Genomic DNA, 12,542 nt, shown 5'->3' with positions numbered 1-12,542 from the left:
CTTTGCTTTTTTTCTGTATCTCAAAGATAACAGTTAGGTTCCTATCTTAAAGGAATATCAATCTTTGTAAAAACAGCAGCTAGACCGCTTCAGAAACAGAAGTCTTTTCTTTAACTGTTATAGCTGATACAGAAGAGGTGCTGTCAAGAAAAGTTCTTCTCTTCCATGCCCTGCAAGTGTGTTCTCATATTGATTTGGGAAGGTGACCTTTAAGGAAATGCCAAGCTTCTAAATAGTCTGCTTTGGAAGCTGAGGAAGTATGAGCTTGAAGAGCGGCCTGTTAAATGGGCTGAAGAGTCACCAAACTGCCAGCCTCCAGGGATAGTGATCAATGGCTCAGTGTCTGGCAGGTGGTTGGTAGCAAGCGGGATCGATACTGGGGCTCGTATTTAACATTTTCATCAGTAGTCTGAATGATGACAGAAAGATCATCTGCAAATGTCCTGAGGATGCCTTTTAAGGAACTGGCTGACATGATGAATGACAGAGTTTCATTGCAGAGGCACCTTGAGATACATGAGGATTGGGCCAGCGAAATCCTCAGAAACCCAGGAAGGTAGAAAGTCCTGCACGCAGGGCAGAAAAAAAACATGAATTTGTAAAGTCTGGGAGGCAACTGGCTGAGTAGCAGCCCTGCTGAAATGGAGCTGGGGTTCTGGTGGATGCCACATTGAGGGTGAGCCAACAGTGCAAGGTCATCTGGTCAAGGGAAGCTGGGCTATGTTAAGAGGAGCGTGGCCCTCAGATTGAGGGAAGTAATTATTCCTCTCTGCCTGGCAGTGGTGAGGCCATACCTGGAATACGGCATCCAGTTTTGGCAGTGGAGATACTGGAGAGTGTCCAGCAGAGAGCCGAGGAGGTGGTCAGGGGTCTGGAGCACATAGCCAGCAAGGAAGGGCTGATGAAGCGGAGCTAAGGGGTGATAGAAGAGGCTAAGGGGTGATCTAATGACAGCCTAGAAATACTTAAGAGTAACTACAGAGATGGTGGAGCCAAGCTCTTCTTGGTAGTGGTAGATAACAGAACAAGGGGCAACAGCTACATGTTGTTGCTTTATAACTTCAGATGGGACACCAGGAAAACCTTTTTCACTTTGAGGTGGTGCAGTGCTGAAACAGGTAAGCCAGAGAGGTCACAGATTCTCTGGTTTTGGAGGTTTTCCAGGATTGGCCAGGCAAAGCCGCAGTTGACCTGATCTGGTGTTGGTGGTACTCCTGCTTTGGGCAGGAGGTTGGACTACAGACCTCCAGAGCTGTCTTCAACCAGCACGTCCATTGATTCTGTGAGCTAAAGCCCACTGAAATTAACAGCGCTGAACAGTCCTTTTTGTTGACTCTTGTACTCTACTTTTATCGTTTCAGGCCTCAGGTAGCTCACCTGTAGCTAATTCTCTATTAACTGGCATCCTGCAGTACCTGAGGGTCAAACAAGGTTTCTCAGCAAAGAAAGAATATACTTACTAAACACAGCTGGAATTCTATATGCAATAACATATCTGGAAATCACCTCTGCCTCCCTCAATTAAAGCGTTCCTAGGAGACTGTGTGCTAAGTTAAATCTCTAACAGTGTCTTCTGGTCTCTTCCCAGAAACTAGCACCATAAGAAACAGATACAGGGAGGGGGCAGAGAAGGATGGGAAGAGGAGGCAGTGGCATTCCCAAAGGAATCTGGCTGTAGAAGTTGATTTCCTCGATAAGTTCTGCTCTGTACTACAGCCCTCATCTCATTCTCTGGTACCAATGATATCCAAATACTGATGGCCTGCCCATTGCATGACATATACAGAATTGCCTATAGGGTTATTATATAAGTTGCAGTGTTGAATAACAAGTAATAATCATTTAAAAAGAGATACAGAAAGAACTGGTTTCAAATTAGTATTTACTCTCTTGGTTAGTACTCGCTTTGACATGACACTTCTGCTCAGAAGAATGAAGTGCAGCTGTAAATGGAATATGTTTTGTTTTGTCAAAATCCACGTTCTTCTTAGCTAGGTTTCTTAGTGGGTAATTTTTGAGCAAATCGTGACTGACATTTTATTTAACACTTGTGGCTGTCTATAGTCAAATAAACAGTGTTAATTATTCCCTTTACACCTGTGGTACCAAGACTCTGTTCCTTAACCTTTAAAGGTTCAAAAATTAAAAATAAATGCTGCTTTTAAAGAAGTATAAAGCAGTCTCATAAGTTGCTGTCCACTCTGACATTTCTTTTCAAAACTGCCCATAAGCTAAATATGTCCTCTATGCTTTCTGTGACATTATCTAGATGAGATTTATGTGTGCCTGTTTGAAGATCCAGAAAACATGATGAAATTGCAGTGGGAAAACAAATCTTTTAGTCTGTCAAAGGTGTTTGTTTAACAGTGCTAATATTTTTCTTCTAATGGTTTATTTACTTTGTACCAATTTCTTTTTCTATATTGAGAAAGGCAAAGGTTATGCAAGCTCTCAGGTGAGAAATCTTTTGCATGGATTTGTACAACGTGTGAACTCTGTTCAACACAGGTCATATGCAGGCAAAGTCCGAGTTACTCCTGCCTAGGCTTTTCAGCAGAAAGCTTGCCTGCATTGCACCCAACCACTTTGATAAAGAAGTTTTTCCTGCCTCCTGCAGAGAAATGTTTTGAGATGGTAAGGAGAAGAGCGTGTTCTGTGAGGCTATATGCTCTTCCCTCTGTAGACCATTCAGCCTTAACTGTGGAAGACTCACAGGTTGTTCAACCACAGATGCTATTTTTGGGTGCTCAGAGTTAATAATCTGTGAGCTGTGGTGCTGCTGCAATGCACATTTCATTAGTTTATGGAGAAAAAAAGACATTTGTGAACCAATTGTCTGACATTCGTAGTGGAGAGCATGATATTGATGCAGCCACTTTGTAAACAAAGAGCCTGATCATACTGAGATCAGTGGGAGTCTCATAGTGGCTGCATTAATGTGAGTGGTCCATTATCAGAATAAAAGATCATGACTTCTCCCAGCTGAAGGGGCCGCCCATCTCCGGAAGTATGCTTGCAGTAAGAGCTTGTGTGTGGCAAGCAAAGGAATTCAAGTAAATGAATTTCTTTAACAGAAAAGTCTCAAATTGAGTGGCATTATTGCAGGCCAACTTTTCAGGAAGAGCCTAAAAGCTCTGGCTCTCTAAATGCTGTTGAGAGAGGGTGAGTTTTCTTTGAAGCAGCTGCATCCACAGCGCTATTTCATTTTGGTTAGATCTTCCCGCATCTTCTCTTATGTATCAGCTGTGACCTATGGAAACACAGAAGAGCCCAGTTTTCAAGCGTTCCTGCAGTACCTGAAGAACTGATCATGGAAGAGCTGTATGACTGAGCAACAAAAGGAAGCACTGGACTTCTAAATTAAACCTTTTTAAATTAAACCTTTAGGCATTAACTCAAGGAAAGCCAGGGATTCCCTGTAGCAATGACATTTCCTGTGAAAAGCCCAGTGTTCTGGATGTAAATAACAAGAAACAACTCTCTTCAAGTAAATGTAAAACTGCTGGCCTTATTTAATAAAAAGTATAATGAACATCTTGTATCTTTTCAGGAAGAACAAGAGGCACAGGCTAAAGCTGACAAGATTAGACTTGCATTGGAGAAACTGAAAGAAGCCAAAGTTAAAAAGGTAAAACTTAAAATAGTGAAATGCTACCATAATAGCTTCTGACTGAGTATCTGTTGTCATTACTCTCAATAATAAAGTTCTTAATAAGATCATTAGGCTTTTTCATGTTTTGCCTTGGACTTGAAACATCAAAAGATATCCTGTTGAGCTGTCTTGTCATCTGAGTGTACAGAAGTCTGACTATGCAGAAGTCTCCGGGAGAACACTACACCTGAGGGCCTTAATTCTAAGCGGACTTGAAAGGCTCTACCTATTTTTTTCTAGTGTTGAGGCAAAGCCCACAGTACCAATATATTGCTTTAGAGGATGTGGAAAGTATATAAAAATGTTGCTTACTTGCACTGTGCCGATTCCAAAGGTACTAAACTTCATTTCTGCAGTGGCTGTGGATACAGCTAACCCTATTTAAATAAATGAGGATGTTACTGCTAAATTGTTTCATAGCAGTGCAGCCATCTGCAAAGATACTAGAGCTGGTTTTAGACCTACATATTATGAAAATAGAAGCTTCCAGCCAGTGTCTACACTGCTGCAGTGTGTTATGTAAAGATGCTCTGTCATCGTAAGCTCGTTTCCAAATCTCTACCCATTACTGTAATGTGTGGTGTAGGGATACCCTAGGACTCCCGTTAAACTCAACAGCAGCTGCAGATGTTCAGTAACTCTGAAAAATGGGTGCGAAGGAAAAACAGTTATGACATTTCAATTGTGCTCCAATGGGAAGTGCCTGAGATGCAGGGCTTCCAAGAAGGATTCAAAGTTTCCAATAAATTTGAGGGTGTCCAGACTTGAGATGGCTCCTATGAAACAGCTTCTACCCCTGCACACATACTACTGCTGAGGAAACGTTTTGGGAAGATTTCCCCAAGGTTATCTTTGGGATGAGCTCTCATAAACTTGTGACTGTCCACTGGTCACCTTCCCTTCCATACAATGGTGGCAGTTATGCTTTAGGTGGAAACATATTTATTTTGAAGACTTTTTTTTTGTGTTTTGTGTATTCTGAATATTTGAAACCAACAAGCAGAAGTAAGACTGAGTCTTCTTGTGCCTAAGTGACATCTGTAATGAAATTACTGTGTCATTCTTGAATTCTAGGAAACTTTAAAGACTAAATAACTGTAAAGAAAGTTGCTCTTCTCAGTTTTATGAAGGGTTGGAAGCTGCATGCATGTTTCTAAGCAGTCAAAGCAGTATAACTGGACAAAAATCTCAATTTTTCCCCAAACGTGTTTTAGATTATGCATGTGCAACATTTCTTCTCTATAATATGTGCTGCAGCTCAACTGCTTATTTTAGAGAGGATTATATTTACAAAGGTTGGAATCAGAGCAAGTACACTGCTTTTGTTTTATTTGCTTTTCCTTTTCAGAGGCAATGTAGTTTTCCTCTTGGGGATCCTCACTTTCTGCTTCTGCCTCAGCTTTAACAGAGGTTCTCTCTACTGCATCAAAGCCTTATACAGCTGTTTTAAAAGAAGGGGATATATAAATAAGATGACATGGAGAAGCCCTCACAATTCACCACTTTACTTTCGTGCTTTGTGTATAACTCCTGTAGCTGATTGTTCTTCTGTTTTCAGTACAAGTGGGGGAATTTAAATACCTCCATTTTCCTCTTCACTTAAAACTAAGTTATAACTTTCCGTGTTTCTAGCCTTCTTTAAGGACACACTGTCCTCTTGTACTTGCTTACCCTATCAAGTGTTTTCCTTAATTGCTTATCTCGTAGATTTAGAGACAAGATGAACTGCTTTCTCTCGATAGCAGTTTCACCTTTCCTGAGGTCCCACACAAGGCAAAGTTCAATTTCCTTTTTCAAGAAAAGATCTTTATTTTGGTGGCAGCATAATGTGAAAGCTTCCAAGCTGTATTATTTCCTCAGCTCACTGTGGGACAGGGTGCCTTTGAAACAGTAATAACCTTCTGCCTTAATCTTTCTTATCTGCGTTAGCAGATTCAGACTAGCCTTTTACTTGCTTCTGAAATTAACTGACTCTTCTGTGACTCTGTGCCCAGCTTGTTGTCAAGGTGCACATGTACGATAACAGCACAAAGTCACTGATGGTGGATGAGCGTCAGGTGGCAAGGGATGTTTTAGACAACCTTTTTGAGAAAACCCATTGTGACTGCAACGTGGACTGGTGTCTGTACGAAATGTACCCAGAGCTGCAAATTGGTAAGTGCATAGTGACAGGATCCTTTTAGAACATATAGCAGATAGATACTGTGCATCATATGGTATGGGTAATCTTGAAAAGTTAATTACTAACATTTATCCTGCCCTTGTGTGCTGCATTTATGTTTGAGGTTTTGCAGTTGAAAGGCTTTATCTGAATGAGGGGGATGTGAATATTACCTGATGTCAAACCGATGCTGATGTTGAACATGCCAGGGTGGAAGCTGCATGTTGCTGCGGGAATGCGCTCGGGCCATTCTTGCCATAGGATGGAGCCCTCCAGTCCTCAGTGCTACTACCTGCAGAAGGCTCCCTGCTTGCCGCTCTTCCCATATTTCAATTTTACACAACACAGAGGGGCCACCTGAATTGTACTGTTTGTCAAAACCCTGACAGACCCAAACACACAAGTACTCAACTCTGCTCTTTGAAGAGAGGGTGCAGTGCTGAGGTGCTGTCAGCAGACTGTTAACATACTGGCCTAACAAATGTTGTAATTAAACAAGGCTGAGAAACATTTCAGTCACTTCTAATGTGTTTCACTTGCTACAGTCATTCTCTTAAGTGCATTTGTGAACAGGATATTGATCTTTGTTAGGGCTGCAGCTCTGCTGGTGGTATCTTATGACTCAGGAAGTAAGTAACCTGGCCTCCAAGTCCCTAGGAAACAACTATGCAGAACTTGTGCATTGTTTGGTGCACCTAAATGAGTTTTATTTCAAAAAGGCTTCGAGGCCTGGTTGAGAATGGAGCGTTCTCTCGTTGTGAGTTATTTCAGAAACTTTTTTTATTGGCGAGGCTGAAAATACATCCACATCCAAAGGAAAAGGATTGCTGCAACTTTCTTCCAGGGTGGCATTTGGCCTAGAGAAATTAGAAATTATGTTTGACCCAGAGAAACCAGAAACTGTCAAACAGTCTTTAGCATTCTCAGTTTACAGACTCCCAGAAGAGATGTAAAAATGCACGAAGAAAGTTGAACATCAATATCGCACTCTAAAAGAGCCCCAGGAATAGTGATCCTGCTACACTACAACAAAGAAATGTGAAAATGGCTTGGAAAAAGCCGGACTACTCACAAACAAGAAGATATTCATCTGCTTGTAAGAATGGCAGAGACAGTAACTGCCAATGAGTTCTTTCGCTCTATTGATTTGAATATGAACTGATACTACCAAATTCTTTTGCACCTGCTAATCTGAACTAAGGAAAGACTGGAAATGCCAATAGGCCCAGGAAATTTCACAAATGTTACTTTGAATAATTTTTGAGTGCTTTCATATCTCGGAAAGTTGCTCCTTCTGATCTGGCGTGACAAAGATGAATGTTTCTGAGTGTTAGGATTACAGCATGCAAACGGGTTTTTTTTCTGAAGGCTCATAACCATTAAACAAAAATTGACTTGTGTTTCTTCATAATCTGAGTAGAAATGTGGAATTCCCTGTCATACAGCTAAAACTGAAGGATATCAGGAAGATCATATGCTACAAACACTGAGGTTAATGTTTAGACTTTTTAAAAAAAAGTTAAATATTTTAAAAAGTAAAAAAACATCAGTCCAAATGAGCTGGGAATGCAGTCCGTGTGTTTGCAGGAGGAGATTTCGATTTGGATGGAGTGGTACATACTCTTTCTTCTGCTTCCAGTAGGCAGCAAAAGCAGTTCATTTTGTTCAAAATTATAACAATGTAACAATTCTTTATTCCTCCTAGTATACTACTTGGCAGTTTTAGAAAGCCCTATTACTATTAGCATGCTTAGTAGACAGGCCTTCCTGGTCTTTCTCTGCCTGCCTGCTTTCCGTGCTAGCCTTTGAGAGAAGAAAATTACATTCACTGTAGGGAGCAAATCCAAGCAGCAAATATTCCAGGCTAATGAACTGATATTCCAGAAGGTCTGAGCTAGTTTTATGTCAGATGATCTATGACAGAATATCTTATATGTACTGATATTCTGAGAGACAATTGTTGCAAATAAAATAAACTGCATTTTTAGTTAATTACATATTAAAAAATACCATGAATGTTTTCAGTAGTGAGATGATGATATTTCACTGGGTGGTACATACCAACATATATTTTGTTACAGAGAGTAAACTATAAACTATAAAAAGACCCACCTAATGATGGTAACTCATACCTTTTGTGCAATAAAAGCCTGGGACTGGAAATCATACAAAACTGGATGTGACAGAAGTTAGTCCTAACTAAAGAACACGTGATGAGAGAATAAAGTTTTGCCTCTCTCCCCCTTACTCCCATGTTCACCTTTTTTGATCCATAATTTGACATTGACATGTAGGACAGCATGTAGACTAGATATATTCCATACCGCCTAAAGGACTGCAAAGTAGCATTTTTCCTCCTGTAAAATCTTTCTTCACCTAAAGCAAAAGAGATTAAGGGATGTTGTTGAAGTGAAACTTTTACCTAGTTTTTGTATATTTCAAATGCATTATCTGAATTTCCTGAAGTTTTAAAGGATGTTTGTTTGCCACTCCCTCTGTCCTCAGAATCCCACATCTTGTTTGACTACTTAACACTATGCTGTGACAGAATTAAATTAACAATTTGGATTATTTAGCATAGCAAAATTAACATTTTGCTATGAGTGAATTTATTGCTTCAAAATTAATATCAATTAAGTCGATGTATTCTTTCTGTATCCCAGTGTAATTACTGTAGATGAGTGGGTTTGCTCTTACGGCTTGAAAATTGTTTTGTAGTTATCCTGGAATATCAGATACTGTTTATCCTTCAGGTCATTGCTTGAGCTTTAAGCAGTGCTTTATATTTCCAGTTGGCAGAAATACCAATTGCTAAATGAGAAGTATTATTAACACAAAATATTAACAAGACAACAAAGCTCCTGTTGTTAAGAGACTATAATGTACATATGAATCGGCCTTGAAGTTAGTCTGTAGTTTATGAAAGTCGGCAGTTGTTTAATTCCCAAAAGTTAGTTTTGATGGGCCACACTGAACTCTTGTCAAAAAGAACAAGCAGTATTAGAGAAAGCCCACAAAATATGTGCTATCTTCTCTTACACTAAGCCAATCTAGGCTTCTGAAAAAAATGTGGTCAGCAGAGACCACTGAAAGGGGAGTAAGCTGTAGCTAGAAACTGCCAAAATCATACTGAAAATCAGAGCTGAGTGATTTTTTTTTTTCCCTCCTAGATACTGAATTTGTAGAGAAATGCAGTTTGGGTCCTTCCAAAATTACTTGTGAAATCAGATTGAAATCCTTTTTCTTCCGAAGGATTCTTTTATGTGACTGTTAAAAATTACTTCATAAAAGCAAAACTCCAGAAGGAGAAGTCATGAGTTCCCTAATGTCACCATAACCTGGTGGCTTTTCTAGGTGGAGGATTTGGTTTCCAATCAGCAAAATAAGGGATAGAACTGACACTATGTCTCCCACACCTCTGGTGAGGTTTTAAACTGCTGATATGCTGAGTGAAAGAGTAGGTCTTCGTCCCAGTTTATCAGTTTGTCTTTCTATTTCCTTAGTTTTGCTATTTCTGATTTTAAATGTGTTTGCCTGAAACAAAAGAATTTATTCTGAGTGCATGGCATTCTTCCTGCTGACAAAAAGCAATTTTTCATTTGTTTCAGTAAGTAAAAAAATTAAGACAATTTTCAGATTATTTTTTTCCAATTTAGTAGCCAAAGTGAAAATATATCCCCCACCCATTTTGCAAACCATAAAAGCAAAAAAACCAGAAAGCCACTGAGACATATAGGTGTAACCATCCACTCTTGGTGGGACAGTTTCCATCCTTTGCAGTCTCCGGGCAGGAGCACAGAGATGCAGGAGGACTCCCAAGAGGATGCCGTTGCTACATCAGGCATGTGCTATAGCTGATTTGCCCTTCCACTGGTCACTGTTCTCATGTGGTTTTACACTCTTCTGTGCAGTGGAAAAGAGGCCTGGGCTCTCCAGTTCTGAGTGAACATCAGCTAATGATTTCATTCTGACACAGGACTTTCCATCTGCAGCTTTGGGAGAGGGAAGAGAGAGTGTGTGTGTCTTACATAACCTTTTTTTTGTCTCTCCAGAAAGGTTTTTTGAAGACCATGAAAATGTTGTTGAAGTGCTATCAGGCTGGACTCGAGATACTGAGAATAAGATTCTGTTTTTGGAAAAAAGCAAAAAATATGCTTTATTTAAAAATCCCCAGGTAAGGTAACAGGATATTTGGAAAACAGTCTGCAATGATGTCCATATGTTGCATATTACGCTATTGATTTGCTCTATCAGTTCTAAATTAGAGAAAGCAAAACATGTACTTTCAGCAAAAAAAACCCAAAAAATTGAATGCTAGGAAGTGAAAATTAGTTCTTTCTGTTCCTTTCTGTTAATATTTTAAAGCCATATCTGCAGTGGTAAAAAATGAGGCATGTAGTTCTCTACTGGTACAAGCTTTTGCTTAGGCAAAGCTCTCAGAACTGGGCTGAGATGGGACGGTTGTAAAAACCTGACCTTTGTCATTACTATAGTTTCCATGACCTTTTTCACTGATGAGCATCAGCATTTCCTTAAAGGTCTAATTTTTGCCAGTTATATATGAAACTACGTAAAAAGAATGCTGAGTGCTAAAGAGAGAGTTTACCTGGAAGACTGGGAAGAATAATTGGGTAAACCGTAAGCTGTGCACATTAACTTTATAAAATGAGGATCTGCACACTGACTGCACCAAATTATAGAGCGTAGGTATACACACATATATATATAGAAATCATTTCTTTCCTGTGATGTGTGGTGGAAAGCATATTTACAAAGACTTGGGTACATACAGGTGCTGGATTCTCTGGTGCTGGATTTTTTTTTTGCCTTGTCAGGTGTCTGTTAACTCGGTGAGCATCTGGTTTGATCCTGAGGCCAGCAAGATAAAAATGAGCAGTCCTTCACTGCAGAAAAAAAAATGAGTCAAATATATAATTTGGCAGCAAAGCTTACTCAGCTGCTCAACTGGGAAGTCTTTTTTAGATTAAGCCAGTGTTTCAAATGAAACCTGCAGAAGGAAGTTTCCCTCGTTCACATACTAAGTAACTACTGAAAGGGAAAGAAAACGTACCCTGCAGTGTACATGGATTAATGTTGATTTTTTTAAATATTAAACAGCAAAAGCCAGGTTTAGAAGTAAAATATATGTGATGGCTCAGGATGTTGTACTTTCTAGTGCACGTTAAACATACGTAGCAGCAGAGGTTAGGTTGTTTACTTGTACAGCAGTAGCGTTGTTTGCTGTGGCTCAGGGCAAGGTCACGAACCACCTCATAGGGAGTAGGTCTTTGGTGAAGATTCTAGGTATTGTGGTTGCAGTGACCGTTAGAAATAGACATGACCTAAAAAAAAACGTGAATAAGATCCCAAGTCTGTCCTGCTGTTCAGATCATTTTGAGCTTGATCTGGACATGTTTGCAGTCTTTGAGCTTCAGCACTTCTGAGATAAGCCCTAAAATGAACAGCCTAGGGAAGCGGGATCAGTTGTGACTATCATACTATTGAAATATTTTGGCAGCAATAAAGCCTAACCATCTGTCAGGCTCAGTAAATTCAAACATTGTGAGGCATACAGAATAGTACAGTCATATCAGCACTTTTTGGCGGAAAATGATCAGTACTGTACAGACAGAGCTCATGCTGGATTACAAAACATGGCCAAAGAGAATATATGATCTGTAGTGAGTCCCTGAAAAGGTAAATCAAGTCAATGCTGAGTTGGTGGGTGGCAGTGTGTGTGATTATGTAGCTAACTGCTGATGGAATTTGTCATGCAACCAATGGGAACGTGAAATCCAGTGCTCTGGCACTGGATTTGCAGTACCTTTGGCCTCGTCCTCCTCCAGGCTCAGATTATGTCGAGGTTGCTTCATTATCTCATTCTGGGATTACAGAAACTACAGAGTGCTTTTCTTGAAACAGTCAGTTGTAATGCAGCAACACTAGCATTACTCATGTTCTTATTTAGTGCTCATGCTGTTGGAGGTTATCTGCGGAGATGGAAGTCTCAGTTTTGTAACTTGTGATTTTTTTTTTTCTAAAAGGTAGTCAGGCACCCACAATTTATTCTTAGACAAAATAGTGACAGTAAATGTTAATTACAAAAGCTTGATACAGTGAAGTGCTTTAAAAAAAATCCAATTATAAAGGTATCCAGATGCATTGTAAAAACAGAGGACCACCATCACCACAGGTGGACCTCTGGAGGAGATCTGTGACCTGTGCTAATATTCATTATTTCTTCCTATGAACTAGACATATACCTGGTATAGATTAAACAACAATTAATTGAACATTTCATTTTCTAAAGAGGAACTGAGGTTTTGAAATACAGGAGTTATCCTCTAGGTATGTGCTGGCAACATATTGCTCAGCTAATACTAGTGGCTGTTTACAGAAGATTGTCATTCTTGTCATGCAGGTCCTCTCTAATAGTTATCTGCAGCTTTGTTTCTTGAAACAGTTGTTGAAAGCATTCGGAATGCATTTTGGAAAAAAGCATTTGCAAAACCCTCAGGTCTCCCCTTCTTCACGAAGACAGACACCCTTGCACCCTCTCCTCGCTGTAGTATAATTTACCTCACAAGAAATTCACAGTAAAAGACTCTTCCACAAAAGGCATCAGTGACTCATCTATAGAGACAAAAGGTCCCAAGTCCATGACTGAAGAGTGAACCAAAAATACATATCAGTACATGTGTAAATGAAGAAAACCTTTATAACATAGGA

General features: G+C 39.7%; 1 protein-coding gene across 3 annotated transcripts in view; it reads left to right on the top strand.

Moving 5' to 3' along the window:
- Window positions 1-12,542, top strand: part of APBB1IP (amyloid beta precursor protein binding family B member 1 interacting protein) — a 64,841-nt gene that overhangs the window by 21,135 nt on the left and 31,164 nt on the right. For all 3 annotated transcript variants that reach the window (XM_068934512.1, XM_068934511.1, XM_068934513.1), the window contains exons 5-7: window positions 3,551-3,628; window positions 5,647-5,806; window positions 9,866-9,987. In XM_068934512.1, the coding sequence (XP_068790613.1) occupies window positions 3,551-3,628; window positions 5,647-5,806; window positions 9,866-9,987 (360 nt within the window). The remainder of the gene's footprint in view (window positions 1-3,550; window positions 3,629-5,646; window positions 5,807-9,865; window positions 9,988-12,542) is intronic.

This window comes from Struthio camelus, chromosome 2 (assembly GCF_040807025.1).
Source record: "Struthio camelus isolate bStrCam1 chromosome 2, bStrCam1.hap1, whole genome shotgun sequence".
Taxonomy (NCBI): domain Eukaryota; kingdom Metazoa; phylum Chordata; class Aves; order Struthioniformes; family Struthionidae; genus Struthio; species Struthio camelus.
The sequence above is the reverse complement of the archived record's forward strand: the minus strand, read 5'-3'. Positions and strand labels throughout refer to the sequence as shown.